Source organism: Balaenoptera ricei, chromosome 13 (genome assembly GCF_028023285.1).
Source record: "Balaenoptera ricei isolate mBalRic1 chromosome 13, mBalRic1.hap2, whole genome shotgun sequence".
NCBI classification, from domain to species: Eukaryota; Metazoa; Chordata; class Mammalia; order Artiodactyla; family Balaenopteridae; genus Balaenoptera; species Balaenoptera ricei.
This window is the reverse complement of record NC_082651.1, coordinates 102083749-102100225: the sequence shown is the minus strand read 5'-3', so window position 1 is coordinate 102100225 and position 16477 is coordinate 102083749. Positions and strand designations below refer to the sequence as shown.

The 16477-nt window shown below is 51.4% G+C and overlaps 1 protein-coding gene across 2 annotated transcripts in view; it reads right to left on the bottom strand.

The window, feature by feature from the left end:
• Positions 1 to 16477, bottom strand: part of MYT1L (myelin transcription factor 1 like) — a 135897-nt gene that overhangs the window by 76092 nt on the left and 43328 nt on the right. For both annotated transcript variants that reach the window (XM_059943164.1, XM_059943165.1), the window contains exons 6-10: positions 13932 to 14066; positions 9673 to 9763; positions 7929 to 8036; positions 4194 to 4405; positions 3901 to 3903 (exon numbers count right to left, since the gene is read on the bottom strand). In XM_059943164.1, the coding sequence (XP_059799147.1) occupies positions 3901 to 3903; positions 4194 to 4405; positions 7929 to 8036; positions 9673 to 9763; positions 13932 to 14066 (549 nt within the window). The remainder of the gene's footprint in view (positions 1 to 3900; positions 3904 to 4193; positions 4406 to 7928; positions 8037 to 9672; positions 9764 to 13931; positions 14067 to 16477) is intronic.

Below are 16477 nucleotides of genomic sequence, written 5' to 3'. Positions count from 1 at the left end.
TTAGGTCTGGCTGGACTCAGGGGTCCATGCCGCGTAACTTGTAGCAGCGACTCCTATTCTTTACGTGGGTCCACGGCTGTGCTTTCCCGTAAGTAAACTGAGATACAGATGCAGAGTCCTAAGCGGAATAAAAGCCGCTTCTTCATGAGAATGTCCTGTTCGGTGACCCCGAAGGCAGTTTGCTCACGCGGTTTATCGTGTCTAATCAGAGTCCGGATTCGTGGTTGGTCTCGCACGCGCTCGCTGGCCGAGTGTTCTCTGCACTCTCCTGTCTGCCCTGCTGGCACCGGCCTGTGGGGTTCGGGGCTGACCCTCAGGAGCGTGCACCTGTGCCCCTCATTCTGCACAAGCAGCTCTGAGGAGGTTGGGAGGAGGCCGCTGAGTGCGGGTGGGCGTGTGTCCGAGAGATCTGGCTGGGGGAGAAGCTTCTGGAAACAGAGGTGAATGTGGGAGAGCATGGAGCAGGAGAACGGGGGCGGGAGGGCAGGTATTCCCAGGAGAAGCTGGCCTGGTGGCAGGGGGTGGGGGAGGGCGGGAGGCCCAGCCCAGAGGATGGGTCCTGGGGCCCCGGAGGGCCAGCCCGGGCCACCTGGTGATGAGGCCTGGACCAGGGGAGGGCAGACAATGGTGGGCGCGGTGGGCATATCAGAGACAAGGCTTTGGAGGAGCAGAGGGGGCTTCAAAGATGGTCAAGAAGTGTTGAGCTCAGGAGAATTTAGAAGCTGGGAATAACCAAGAGGGGCTCACGAGAGGGGCCCGTTCAGGGCTGGGAACTTCTAGGTTTTAAACAAAGCCTGAGGGTGGTGATAAATTGCCCAGAGACACAGCGGAGATGGCTTAGACTCGCCCGGAAAATTTTTCTGTGAAGGGCCTGGCAGCGGTCGAGCCTTGGCGGCCACAGGGTCTCTGCCGGGACCGCACACCCGGCTGTCGTCCTGGGAAACAGCCACCGGCCATACGGGTGAGGTGGCCCTGCGCCAGTAAAACTGCTCTGAACACTGAGATTCTAATTCTCCTTCTTTTGTTGTTTTCCATCTGTTTTAAAACGGAAGGGCCATTCTTAGCTCACCATAAAACACAGACATGGGGGGAGAGACGGGGGAGGTGCCGGCTTGGGGCTCCCGGGGGCAGGGGCTGCCGGCCTCCCTTGGGCATCACCTCCTGCCCACGTGTCTGTGTCCTCCTCCCTGAGGCAGGCGACCCGAAGCTGTCTCCACGCCGCCTCAGGGTCCCCCTGTCCCTCCTCTCGTGCATCTAAAGTTCAGCCTCACCAGCCTGCTGGCAGCTCCCGCTCACCTGTGGGTTTCCTGCCCTCTAGTAATTTCCACTCAAGCTTCATGACCAAGTTTAAAATTTGCCACTTTGGTAAAGCTCATGCTAATTCCTCCAGGCAGAATGGACGCCTTGCTTCACTGTGCCTGAGTACGTGTTTCACTGTCTTCTCTTTACCCATCATCTCTTCCTTGAAACTTGTTATAGAGAAAGAAAGAAGAGAGAGATGATGGATAGATGGATGATGGATAGATAGGTGGGCCCATGGATGGAGGGATGGATGGAGGGAGGGATGGAGGAATGGGTGGTGGATGGATGGAGAGAGGGATGGTAGATGGATGGATGGAGGGATGGAGGGAGGGATGGAGGGATGGAGGGAGGGATGGTGGATGGATGGATGGAGGGATGGTGGATGGATGGATGGAGGGATGGATAGGTGGGCGGGTGGACGGATGGAGGGATAGATCTATAGACAGGTGGATAGACAGACAGGTAGATGAGACAGACAGCAACTATTGAGTGTCTGGAAGAAAGCAGGTGGATAAATCAATGTTTGCTGAGTGTTTTTGATCACAGTTGGCGGAAGCTGAGGGATGACGCCCAGAGCCTGAGGCAAGGGTCCTGCTTTTCTATCCCCCTGTGCACGTCCAGGCCCTGCTCCTCGCTCCCAGGCGTTATGCTCCCCTGCCCCACAGGAGGCTCATTTCACTGTTTTTCTTTGGGAGCAATGGCCCAGTTCACTGTGCACCTGAGGCAAGCCTTGGGGACAGCCCTCTGGGGGGTGACTGCAGACACTGGTCACTCTGTGGTGTCCACTGCCTGTCACCCGGGCACAGGGATGGCTCTCCCCAGCTCACACCCCCCAAGAAACCTAAGCCTACCCATCTCATCCTTAGTGGGCGCGTCCCTTGTTGTTTTGACTGTGGATCTTGTGGAAGAGGAATGGAGTCGTCTGTTCTCTTCTCAGTAGATTGTCGTAAAGTCTGACTTTCCCTTTTTCTTAGTTTCTCGAAGATCTAGCATTGAAGTTTCTGTTCTGTGTTCTTGTTTATTCGTGGGTCACCTGAAGAGCAGGGCTCTGCCCATTTCCAACAACAGGTGTTTTTTCCGGGGGGTGAGAATTGATGCCAGTGATACTAACACGCGTGAGTTCCCCTCTTTAGCCTTGTCTGCTGAGCTTCGCAACAGCCGCACGCGGCCAGCAGGCAGGGACCGATCGCTACCTCTGCTCTTGACGAAACTACCACACAGGAAGATTAATGTATCTAATACCACATGGCTCCTAAATGGGAGAGCTGAGGAAGCGCACTGGGACCAGACACGTGCCCTCCTGGTCACAACTTCACCCAGATCCAGCCAGAGCAACGGGGTGAAGGAAATCGGGTCTCACAGGACAGCAGCAACAAGACATGTATGTAGCAATGACACCTGGCGAAAGTGCCCATCAGATCACTACAAAACGTCAGTGAACTGGGAATCCTACAAGCACAATCCTTAATTATGTGGATTCAAATTCTTCTGATCACTCATTTGCAATCAAATTAATGAAGTTATAACAAAGCCTGAAATTGGCAAATTGTTATTGCAAAAAACCCAAATTATTTTCTGTTATACCCTAAGCCACTCCCTTTTCCCACTTCCATCCTTGTTCCTATATATTTAGAATTGATGCATGCAAGGGTAATCAAGCTGAGATACATCAAAGAAATATTCCATTGCATTCACCATACAAATTAATTGTTATTAAGGCAAAGAATGACTAAAATAATGTAGAATTGTAAAAAGATTTTGGAACTCCCCAAGCATTCAATTTAAATGTTGTTTTTTTTTTTTGAGTGTTGTGATTTTAATTAAATATCTTTTTCAGAGAGCAGCTCCGAGATCTTTCAAACCCTCTCTCCTCACCTCTGCTGGTGAACACCAAGATGAGACTCCTGAATCACCCAACTCATACAACCCACATCCCCACTGGTAAAATCTGCCAACTAAGTCCATATATCCTAGGATTTAAAGTAGAAGCGTGGTTAGATAAATAAGTAAAATCACAGAAATGCAGTCTTCCCCTCTGTGCTTCAACTACTTACCAAGTTAGCTCTGTGAGGAAATGAGACCTAGTCTGTTTAGAGTTTACACCCCAGTAGTGGGTTCACATATGCATGAGTTAAAGTAAACGATCTTGTCCCGTGAAGCACGCAGTGTTTATCTGTTTCATGGGTTCTATTTTCGTAGTGGCAGCTACAAGTGAGGCCAGTGACAAAGTTACAAAGCCAGGACAGGGGGCTCCCCAGGGCCCACACCTGGGTCCGAGCCCGCTGGAAGGAGGCCGGTGGGACCCGCGGGAGTTGTGCACCCCTGGCTGTATGTTACAATCACTGGCTGACTTTTTAAAAATGCTGCACACAGGGAATACCTCCAGGGAGTCTGATTTACTTGGTCTGGGGTGCCGCCCTGGGCATGAGAATTTAAAAAGTCTCCCCAGATGAATGCGACGTGCATCCCAGCTTGAGAACAGGGAGGGAACACAGAGCTTCTCATGAAATCCAAGAGCCCTGGGCATCTACCCCCGGCTCTCCTGGTTTTGTCTGTGTTGGGGCGTCTATTCAAGGGAGTTAGTAAAGATGAGGACACCATCTCAGCAGCAGCATGAAGCAGACGAGCCCACGGCTGTCTGCCCCTGCGTCCTGCCAGCGGCCGGTTGCTCTGCTCTGGGGATAACGGGGGAAGGGAGTCGCCCTCCCTCCCCCAGGGCCTGCTCTCCCACACCTGGGGCTGAAGGAACCAGCCTAGGCTGCCGGCATGCTTTCCTTGCTGCCCATCGAGTGACCCCCATGCTCCAGCAGTTTGTAGGAAATGGATATACACAATAACAACATTATCAACGGCAAGCGTGACTCTCATGTATAAGAGGGTGCACCTCCTACCATCATATCCTTTGGGGGATATATCCCTGGTTTGCACCTTGGGAGCTATGGCCCGCTTGCCATAAGTATGGCTGTCGTAACTGTTGTATTCAAACGAGGTCTTGGAATATTTCTCCAGCTCTTTGGCCAAGTTGGAGCGAGGCGTGGTGGTGGGGACGCTGTTTCTGTAGCCGTAGTGAGGGATCTCGAGCTGCTTTACGAAGCACATGGGCCTGGAAGCAAAAAGAGACAGTGCACAGCTGGCTTTCTCATGGCTGCGCATGAGACACGGCTGGTCTTAAAATCAGAGCACCTCGTTGCTTAGCTGTGTTAGGAACCAGACCTCTCGCTAAAATCCCAATTCCATTTTCCTGAGAAGAACCCAAGTGTGCTGTAATGATATAACCTCAAATCAGCTATCTGCCTAGATGCCAACTTCAGAAATAAAAAGAACAGAAAATGAAATACTTAACCTTTTGCCCTTTTTTCTTTTTCTTTTCAGAGTCTGGAGAGGTACGATGAAGATATGAGATGTGAACGTGGGAAAGAATCTCACATCCGTGCGTTTTCTTTGGCAGGGGTTGCAGAGAGTAAGCATTACACACGGTGAAGAGAAGCTAATAAGAAACTCCCTTAACAAAATACGAGGAAATGAAAGAAATACTCTTAAGGACGTGGAGATGAAGCTAGATAAAAACATATCCTGCTGGACAATAAAACGGAACACGTAGTGATGTATTTTGACAAATATTAACATGCCCTCTCAATATTGTTACCTGGTAGTCATTCATTTCTCTATACTTTGGAATAAAATATTTAAATGGAAGAACTCTCAATTACATATGCATTAATAGCCTATCTTATTTCTTCTGTGTGTCCATCTATCTATCTCGTAGGCAGAATATTTTAACTTTTTTTGAAATAATTTTAGATTTACAGAAAGTAGTGCAGAGATTCCTTTAGAGTTTTTACCTAAAACTTCCCCTTACATTAATAACTTTATCAAGTTACCAACCCATTTTCTTTGATTTCATTAATTTAGCCTATTTACTTCTTCTCAAATCAACCAAATGATGTAACGATTAGTTAAACGTCTATTATTTGAGGCATTTTGCCAGGCAATGGGCGGGGTGGGGGGGGTCATAAATGAATGAAGCTGTAGGCCTTGCCTTCAGAGGTCACCTGGAATGTGATCTTGTTTTAGGAGCCCGAGCTTCTGAGAATCCTGGGGAATGGAGGACACTCCCGGCTGTGAGATTCCGTTCAGTTTCAAGGGAGAAGGTGGCGTTTGTCAAGGTTAAGATCCAGGGTGGTGTAGGAAACACGCCAGGAAAGTCGAACAATGGGGAACATCTCTGGGGGAACAGCAGGAGACAGGCTGGGTGGGACCAGATTGGGACTCTGTCCATTTGTCCAGCAGGCAAGGCCAAAGGACTTGGACCGGGGAAGGCATGACCCCTGAGCCTTCAGGAGCTTGGGACCATCTCCAATGGAGGGTGCGCTGGAGCAGAGGCATCGGGAAGGGACACTTGGTGACAAAACGGAGCAGGTGATGGAGGCGGGGAGCTGGGAGGCGGCAGAGCGGGTGCGGCCTTGGGCAGGCCCGTAGCCCTCACCTAAGTCTCGGCTTCCTGTTAGACAATCTGCCTAAAGACTCTTAAAATCTTAAGTAATTGAACAGTTGGTTGAAATTATTTTTTTCTTCCTGCCTTCCTGTCTTCCTGTCTTCCCGCCTTGAATGAGCGTCCCCTGCGCGGAGACATCCCGGGGAATGTGAGGGTGACGGGGATGGACACCAGGTCCTCCAGACCTGGCTCACGGCCGGGACGTCAGTGCCTGAGCTGAGCCCTCGGAGGTCTGCAGAGCCGAGCCCCACGCCCCCCCTGCGGTGGGAGGGGTCCTTCTTTCCCTCCGGGCCTGTCCCCACGCTGCTTCCCCACCACGCAGCCAGAGGCTCGGGAAGAAAACTGTTTGCAGCTGCACAAGTCTTGGCCCACGATCTTCTGTTCTGTTGTCACTTGACAGAAGGTTTCCCACTGTATGACATGAAGAAAGGGTCCCAGGCTGTGAAGTACAGGCTCGGGATCAGAGCGGAGGCTCTGTCTGAACAAGGTGATGTTTGCCATTTCAGACGTATCTTGTCTGTGTCAAGCGGCCAACGGAGCTCCTCAGTGGAAAGTAAGCTTGATACGGATCCCAGGACAGGCATTAGTCACTTCGCGGCCACCCCACATCAGAAGGATGTGGGCACGGGGATCTTTGCAGCTCTCGGGGGTCTGGCCCCAGTGGGGGAGGGAAATTAACAGAAGTCCTCAGCCTCAACTCTCTCTCCCTTTGCTCAAACTTTCCTTTGGTTAATAACTATTCCTTCTCAAATGCACACAGCCCGGGGGCCTGGGGGGAGGTTGTCATGCTCCCAGTAACCAAGAGTGGGCTGAGGGGGCCCTCAGGGAGGGCCTGTCATGTATTTGGTGTCAGCGCACCTGTAAGATGAGTGAGTTACAGGCACCCTGGGGGCAGGTTAGGTCGGCAACGCCCACGCATAAAAATAGCTAGGGGAACGCGCCCCAGACTTGATTGAGGGTTTACCTCTGAATGGTAGGATCATAGATGGTTTTTATTTTCTTATTTTTGTCTAGAGAAATATTTCTCATTTTCTATAAAGATTTTAACTTTTCTGTTGTGAGATAAAAAGGAGTTTAATGACAGTGGTAAATTCCTTTCAGAAAGATGGGAAATAATACAGGAAAAAACCAAAGAAGTGTTTGTATCGTTTGCCTAGTGGTTTCTTCCAAGTGATTTATCCCAAAGAAATAATTTACCAGAAGCAAAGTTGTGCGTGTGCGTGTGTGTGTGTGTGTGTTTACTGCTCTCCTTTTAACAGTAAAGTTGGAATCACACTAAGTGCCTCAGGGCCAGAGCCCAGGCCCAGCACAGGTGGCGCCTCCCCCAGTGGGTACCAGCAGCTATGAGGATGACAGGTACGATTACACAGACGAGCAAGCTGCTGGTGTGACACTGACTAAACAGGCAGGATACACGGAGGTGGTCACAGTTTGCACGTGGATGAGGGCTTGAAGGGAACACGCAGAAATGAGCGCTGAGGGAAGAGGGGGTTCCGCCTCCACCTGCGCTCCTGAAAACCATCCTAACTGTCCAGGGGGGGCGAGCAGGTAACGCCTGCGGCCTCCCCGTCTTCGCCACCTGTGACCGAGTGGTTTCCGGGAGGGCCTCTCACCCCTCTGCGCCTGGCTTCCTCGCTCGTCAAGGGGGGATAATGGCACCATCCCACCCGCCTGCCGGGAGCACCTGAGGACGAGGCTTCCCTGGGCGCGGGGGGGGGGGGATGCTGTTACCCCGACGTCCTCGAGAACACGAAGCCCACCCCCGCAGGTTGGAGCCCTCGCCTCCAAACCGAGGTAAAACGACTGGGGGCACCTCATGAACTCTCTAAGCCTCCCTTTCAGCCAGCCTTTACAGAATCGTGAAGCGTCAGGGCCAGAAAGAAAGCCAGACACAGCTCTGTCTGCTTCTCTCGTGCGAACGGTCACATGGGGTCAGGGAGACCCGGGGGTGACGAGCCCTGCCCCCGCACAGCCCCAGGATGGAGCCGCAGGTGAGGGTCGTGACCCCGGCGAGGTCTTGTAGCTGCACCGGCTCCCCTCCACTCCCACTGAGGACGGCCACCCCTCACGGAGCAAGGGCGCCTGGCCCCTGGGGACGGCCGTGGACGGATCCCGAATGTGGGTCTGGTACCTTAGCACTCGGTCCGAGGCCTGGTTGGACTTGGACACGTCACAGCTCTGGTGCTTTTCTTGGGCCTTTGCCAGTTTCTCCGCTGCGGCAATAGGGCATCCGGAGAGGCTGCAATGACAGGAGGGATCTGAGTGTCTCCTCCGAGGCACTCCGACAGCACCCCCATCGCCTCCCCCCTCCTCTGCCTTGGGCGGCACCAGGCTCCCAAGCCTGTGGGGACATCACGGTGTTTGCCCCTGGCCTCCGGCAGACCATGCCGACGGCCGCGCCGTGTGTGCAGGACGCGCGGTCCTTTCCAATGACAGCAACACAAAGGCTGTATCGTTAAAGGGAACATGAGATTTTAGACACCGCTGCCGTCTGGGACGCTTGCGGTTTCTGGAGCTGAGGAATTAACCGCTTGGGTAGGATGGGTTTCTCAAACGCCTGAAAACAGGGCTCTCTGGCAGCTGCTGACCACAGCACGGGGGGTGCAGCGTGACCAGCCAGTCTACATCCTCCCCAGGAAGAGACACAGAAGGGAGGGGGAAAGCAGAATAATCTCGAGGCTGCAGGAAAATGCCTTCTGTCACTAAATATTTACGGGAAGAGACAACAGATGTGCTCTTTGGTGTTTAAGCTGATTCTTCATGAAACCCTGGTGTCTGCTGTTTGTGTATCTGTATGTGTCTCTGCACACACTTCAGGGGCTTAATCCACATACACACGGCGTCTGGAAGCCGTGCGATCCTGCGGACGTATGATGGACAAGCTGATGCTGTAAATCCCGTGAACAGGGCTCAGGAGGAGCCTTGCCAACCCACCACCATGTCCCCCTTCTCCAGGGGACGCCCAGGAGCGCCTCTGAAGAGCACAGGTTGGCGACCCCATTCATTATAAACTTAACACAAGTAACCAAATTTACCGGAGAAGCAAAAATTACAGTGAAACTTGTAACAGTTTCCTCTGTTTAGATATACTTTTATGCGACTTTGTGAAGCAGAAGCTATAGGCAGTTAAAGAAAAATTTGACAGAATTACTTTCAGGCCACTGGAAAAAAAAAGGAACTGATAGGAACTGAGTCTTAGAAGTAACTTAGCGAAAGTCAGAACAAGATAGGAAAAGGGAACTGGAATTTGTCCAGAGCAAAAGTGTGACTCCGAGCATGTGTAATTGCAGCCATAGCCCAGGAAGGAAGGGTCTGCCTCCTTAGCCCCCTTTCCTGCGGTGTGTTCTCCCACCAGCACCTTTGCACCCCTGCCAGCACTTTGGTGACGCCCACGCTGATGACCAGTGTTTCAGCGGGGATCACGGGGGCGGCCGGCTGGGGTCACACACGGCTCAGCCTCATGGTCTCTAGTCGCCGACCAGTCTGAGGCAGACAGGAAGGGCCCCCTCGACCCCTGGAAGGTAACGGAGCTTTTACTGCCTTCCTTGGAGTCGCTGCAGACCGTTGTGGTTCCACCTGGGATCTGACCTCAAGGAGGACACCTGCCGGGGGACTGTCACCCCATCACAGCAAGGTGGGGGGAGACTGCTGAGAAATTGCAGTCTGCAAACGAGGGGTCTAAGCGTTGGGCTTCGCCGCGCGCCCCGGGCCGGCTCAGCTCGGCTCTCCCCTGTCCCTGGCTCCCTGAGAGAAGTCCCCAGGTCTCCTCTCCCCTGGGGCAGGTCGTGCAGGGGCCGCGCCCCTCCGGAGGGCGCGGGAACACAGCTGCCGGGGATCTGCCCCCCTGCAGCCCAGAACGCAGGAGCTCTGCTTACCTTCTGTGCGAGTTCCTGTTGCTATTTACATGCCCTCGCCCTGTGCAGCCCGGAGTAGGACACTTGAGAACATTTTCATGCATGGCAAGAACTTGACAAGGAGAGGCAGAGAAAACAGCCCAGCGTTAAAACACGGAAATGGTCCCAACACAAGAATATGCAATCATTTTAACAAAGGCTGGGTTAGTTCACAACAGACAGTCCTACACACGTCTGTGATGGGCATGGGCAGGGAAACACATGGAGGAAGAAAAAGAAGGTTGTCTCCACCTGACTCTGGCATGCAAAGCGGGGTGCGCTGGGCGGGAGCTGTGGACTCGGGGTGCGGGAGCACGGAACTGTCCCCAGTGGGCCAGGAAAGCAAGGGCCTCCCCGCGGAACTCCCAGCCGTAAGCACGGAGCAGCGATTAGCCATGTAACAGCACGTCGGTCGGTGGTTTTAAAAACATGCCTCTGCTTTGGAAGCACGCAGTATTAGGAAGGTGTGGTGGTCATGGGCAAACAGACAGCCCAAACCTGATTTTTAGATGAAGATAATTAGATGATGACTTTCCACCTAGGAACTGGGTACCTTCTTATTTATTCTATGAGGGAGGGAGGGAGGAAGTGCTCTGCGGGCCCCCATGTAAGACCGGGTGGGAGACGGAGGGCATGGTCCGTAGGGCAGGAAAGCTACTGCCCGCTGCCCGGAGACCGCATTCCAATTTCCCCGCCATGGTCATGGGCCTGGACTGTCTCCTGTCGTCTTTCCCTTTCTGGTCCTCAGTGACCACTCGCTGCCCTGGACTGTGGGGGCGGCTGGGGGGTGAGCAGTGCTGCCGGGTCGAGAGAGCCGACCCCCAACACGGGCCCCAGCCCAGCGGTCTCCGAGCTCCACAGCACAAGCTGCAGCGAGGCTGCTGGACCTTCCCTGCGGCGAGCGTCACCTGGCACCAGGTGACCACGATCTGCCTGAGCTCGTTACGTAATTGTTATTTCTTACAGTTTCTCTCATCTCCAGAACAACCTCCCTCTTCCCCCTGAAATCCCCCTCCTATGTCCTCCCCATGTGGCCCTTACACCTGCTCTCCTCAGCCCTGGCCAGGTCCATTTTGGTTTCATCTTTTCAGCTGTCACAGCTGCATCGTCCGTGCAGGCGGTCGGTGCTCCACCTGTGGAGAGCTGATCTGGGGCTCGCTCTGTGCTGGGACCCGGCTGGAGCGGGCTTTGGGGTCTCCTCTCCGGGGGACCCTTCCTCCCCTCCCCAGTCTGCGCTCTGACCTGCCCACCCTCCTCCTCTTCCTTCAGGGAATGACCCTTCCTTCCCCATCCTTTCCTGATGCCCTATCATCTTCTTATCACATCACACGACCCTCCCCTCAAATTAACATACATCGTTCCTTTCCTTTTATGCTAAACTCTTCAACTATTAAGGCTCCCCTGGGGAGGGCACGCGCCTTCCGTGCTCGCCTGCGGCGTGGACCGCCCCATCCTGCCGACTCCCACTCGGTCCTCACCCAGGCCGGCCCTGGGACGGGATCTGCGCTGCTCTGTGCCTACACGCTTCCAGCTTCCTCTGCGGCTCACGCCTCTCTCTCTCGGGTGTCAGCTGCCAGCGTTTCCCAGCAAACACGCCGCCCTCTGCGCCTCCCCCAATCTGGGCTGCCGTTCAGCCTCCGTCGAGGTCTCCTCTCTAGGCAGTTTCATCCCGTTTCTACTAATGCTGCGGAGGACAGACAGGGCCACCTGTGTGCCTGGCCTTCTCCAGGCGTCCAGGCTGGCCCTCCAGCACCCTGCAGGAATGTCACACACAACTTCCAGCTTCAGTTGGAAAAATCCAAGCGTTCGTTCCCCTGTTAGACGTGGCCCTGGCTTGATGACCTGTTTAACGCCCTTGCCATGGACCAGGGAGACTCCTAGATGTCTTCTCAGTCTCCCTCCCTTTCTCCTTCTCATGGCCTGTCCTGCCAGCCTGTCTCTGGAGTGTTCCTTGAGTCTGTCCCTCTGCCACTGCCTCCTTTCTGCCCTGGTCTCCCGCGTGGACCGTTACGACGGCTTTTAGAAAATGCCATGGGTTTTCTCTCTCACGCAGGACCGGCGCAAGCATCGCCCCAGTGAAGTCTGCGGGAGGCCACGGTCCCTGATGCCCACAGCAGGGGGCTGGAGCTCGGTCACGCTGTCTCACGCCCCCTCCTCGGCTGGGTCGGGAGTTCCGGGGGGAGGCCAGAGCTGTGTCTCATCCATGGTGTGTCCTCTGTGTATCTAACACGGTGTGTTTCAAACAGGGTGCAGGCTACTTTGTGGAATTCAAGTGGACAGAATGTGAGTGGGGGACACTAGCCCAGAAAAAGCTAAAAAATAAAAAGTAGAAAAAGAGAGACATATCTTCTACGGAGTCCTTTAATTCTTCTACATTTTTATGGTACTATAAAAAAATTGCATATGAGTAAATCTTTAGAAACGATTTTCTGTGGATGCTCTGGGAGGTGTTTGTAACACTGGTGTCAGAGCTGAGTACCCACAGCATGTGAGCAAAGGCCAGGCGAGGTGTGATCTGACCGGGGCTGTGTGAGCAGGTTCGGGGTGCAGCTGGTCGGGACACGGGCCTCGTGTGACTGCATTTAGACGTTTCTTGTGAAAATATGGAGTCAGGAGGATTGTTCAGCCATGAGAAGGAACTGATGCTCTACTTTGATGTCTCAAAGAAAAAGTGCACAAAGAAGCTCTTTCTTCTTCAAACATTAGAGCTTGGTCCTAATGCCTTCTTTGTAGATGAGGACAAGAAGTACAGAGCGTGTCACCTGCCCCGCGACACACAGCTTGTTAAGACTGAACTGGAGACGTCAAACCCAGGTCTCCGTGGAGACAGATGAGCTCAGGGTTGGGACAGAGGCGGGTTTAGGTCTGAGCTCAGTTCTCGGCTCAGACCAGCTCGGAAAGCTCTGAGCATCTTCAGGGCGCTGGGTGCTGTGCTGGTTCCCGGGAGAGGCGGTGACCATCTGGCCTTCATGTCCCTCATCTGACAACAGGGCCAATACCCCCTGCAGGGTTTATTGGGGTTAGATGGGTGCCAGCCAGCGGGGTGCCCGACCGCAGGGGTGCTGGGGCAGAAGCTGCTGTGGGTGAAGCAAGCTGCCCCTGCTCATGTAACACACGGGCGTGGCCCCTCTCCAATCCGCTGCGGCCGCAACGCTGCGCCTTTGCCTGCAAGACGGGTCTGAGACACATGGCTTTATTGTTGCCAGGGGCCACTTGCAAAGCTGGAGCCACAATAACTTCTACAAATATGTCACCTGAAAACCCTCTGCTAAACCTGTTTTCTAAGCTACAAACTTTTCTCTGTACTTCCGAAGCTGGCCATTGTGATGGGGAAGCAAAATCACCACTCAGCTGGTCACTGTCACAAACAAGCCGAGCTATGACATTTCCCCCCGTAGAAACCGAGTCTCCCGGAATGAGGAAAATGCCTACCACCTTAGACTTGAAGTCAGGATCTGACACACAGCCATTACTGAAAATGTGCCTTTTTTCTGAGCCATCAATCCTAACTCTACCTAAATAGTTGGCATACTTTATATGCCGAGAGAAAGATAAACAAAAAAAGGGCACATCATTTCAGTTCTAAAAGAAATTTAGTTGTCTTCATAGGTCAAGGGCATATTCTCAGAACTTAACTAATTAAAATGGATGTGTAAGATCCAAACCCACCCAAGTTAAACCCTCTTACTTAAGATTTTATTGTGTAGAAATGTCGGGACAACATGAAATAGATTTTACAAGTAAAATGCAGTAACACGTAAGTACTGGTCCACGGAAATGGAGAAGTTCAGATAAGTGGGAAAAAGACGTCTCGAGGCCATTTTCCTTAGGGATTCATAGCCGTGCAGTGCTGGATGGATGGCTCAGAGACTGCCTAAATTCAGTTCTACAATTTGTGAGGAGAAAAGGAGAGAAGTGACTGGCTTGGGGGGTCACAGAGCAAGTTGGAAATGAAGTAAGGAGCAGAGCCCCGGCCAGCTGCACGGGGGCCAAGCTGCAGAAGGCAACACCGGATGGTGAGCCCGGGTCCCGGGGCAGGTCTACGGGGACCACGCCGAGGAAATGCTGGACGCTGCGGGGCGGGGTAGAGCCCTGGTCCTGGCTGAGCTGCCCGCCCGGACAAGGAGGGGACACCTAAGTCAGGTTGCACTGACCAGAGATGGAAATGACAGAGGCGAGGAGGATGCAGAAACGAGTCACAGGTGTGCGCGCTCCAGGGCGCTGGCGAAACATGGACTTACTTTCTGGAGGGACCCTATCTTTGTGCGGGCATCCGGACAGACTGCGGTGATGCGGATAAAGCCCGGTTACGTGGCCCGTTCCATCGCACCCGGGGGTGGGGCACTTGCTCTCTTTCTTTTCTGCTCTCGAGGGATCTAAAAGCGACAACAGGTGTCAATAGAATGAAATTTTTACCAGCTGAAGACAAATGTGATTATTTAACAACCGAAGAGACCTTGATCAATAAAGAAACAAAGCAGGTGTCAGGGACAGACTGTGACATCCGTGGGTAGTTCTTTGGTTTGGGGTGATTTTTTAACCTTAAACGGTGTAATCAGGAATCATAAAATATTTTACTTTTGATACTAAAGAAAAGAAACGCTCTCCCTACCTGAACGCTTGATTAATTGTTCCCCGTGTGTTACATGATAAGCCGTTGCTCAAAGAAATCAACATAAATAATGATGAGACAGTGACCTTCTCAGAGAACAAAACGTTTCCGTGATCCTTCAGCAACCGCTTTGTTACATCCAACCAGGAAACATAACGCCACTTAAGCGCTCCTGAGCAGAGCTTCTTTCTTACTGAGCGCTCTGATTGCATGTGCTACTAGTTGCACAGTTTTACCGGTGCTGAGACTTCTCCTGCAACAATGTCCTTAGCACGCCAATTCAGCGCTTTTCTCAAGACCAGCTGAACTCTCAGAAGGCACTGCAAGCAAATGACCGAAATGGTGGAAATCCCACCTGACAGAGATGATGGGCAATCAAAGATGTTTCAGAAGCTGCTGGAGCAATCATTTGTTTTGATCTCCTCGTCTGTACTTGGAACCCGAGGCAGGCTCTGACAACTGTGCGTGCATGCACAAAACTAAGAGGTGACGTTTCTAGGCAGGCCATGGGCTCTGCAGCACCCGTCGGGGAGGAGCAGAGCAGACATTTGGTCAAAACTCGAATGGCAGATGCCAGAAATGCAATGACATTGCTAACAAAATTACTTCTACATCCAGAACTGACCACAGTTCATAAATGTGCAGAAAATAACTCCAAAAACCCAGACCAAAGAGTCACGTGAGTGTGTGAAACACTATTTTTGAGCCAGTTTTCAAAACCAGGTGCACAGATGATCGATAGAGGGTGGTTACTGGGAGTTTGGCCCAGGGATGTTATAGCTAAAATTTCTTTAAGGCTTTAATATTTTTATAGTGATATCTCATTAATCAGGCCAATCATGATCACTGGAAAATCGATGTTTTCCTTTTGGCAAAGAATTCATTTTATATCAAGAAAAAAGATTGGTTTAAAAAATTTGGAACTTTTATGGGCTTTTTTCTCAAGTCATTCATGTGAACTTGAAACAGACAAAGGACTCACAGGAATATATAAAGACTTTTATGTTTATATAAAAATCCCTCCTTTTATTTTTAGCTAACATTCTATTCTCTGAAATGTGTCTTTAAGGTCCTGGAATCTCTTAAACCAGTGATGGCGTTGAGGGTAGTGTCCTAGAGATAACAGTCGGCTGCTTCCTACCATTATTTATAGATAATCATCTCTGAAGACAAATCTGAACCTATGCTGTTGTGACTTCATTTCTAAATATCTTATTGGAGCTTCTCTTACATGTGCAACCAAAAAGCTCAGCATTTTATTGCCTTTTGAGTAATTTCATAATAATAGTGGTACAACTGAATGAATGCAAATATAAAATAGTAAGTGCGCAGTAACAGTTTCAAGGAAAATATTATTTAAGATCATAAACTAGAGATATAATGTAAAACTATAGACTAGATATAAAGGACTTTTAAAGGATAAAACTGAATTATAACTACTAGTAATCATTAAGTGACTCTTTTTCACGAGTATGTTTACAGTTTCCTAACAAATTATATTATTTCACGATTTCAAAAGTGTTCTGAAGTTAAGTGCAGATTTGTGCAAACACCGTGTGGCTTCGTCTACTGCAGTTTTGGAAACACCAAGCGTGTACTCTCCTCTCGATGCCTGCGTCCTGGTGGAGGTGGGTCTCCTCTGCCTTCACCAATACCCTCACCTCCCCTTGCTTTCTCCCTTCTTGCAATCCCAGTTCATCTTGAAAGCAAATCTTTGAACAAACGCAAAACAACCAAGCAAGCAAACAGGCCAACGATTCAACCAAAAACCCTGCAACAATGTCTAGAAAAATCTGTGTGCTGTGTTTAGGCTGCACCTTTCCTCCCTTTCCGGCAGCTGCTTGAGGAGAAGAAAGACAGAGGACGTTTTGTGATGGCCTTGTTTTTTTTTTTTTTTTAATATCTTTTGGCCGCTCCATGCAGCATGTGGGATCTTTGTTCCCCGACCAGGGATTGAACCTGCACCCCCTGCACTGGAAGCTCAGAGTCTTAACCACTGGACCGCCAGGGAAGTCCCTGGGATGAACTTCTTTTCTTTCAGCTCAAGCTCTTGGAAAGGTTACTCATTTATAATTTAAATCATTTTGAGAAGATTGTGTATGAATGAGAATTGGTGTGAGTGTTCTCTCCATGTTTAATAAAATAGCAGAGAAGCTGACAATAGATTGGTGACGT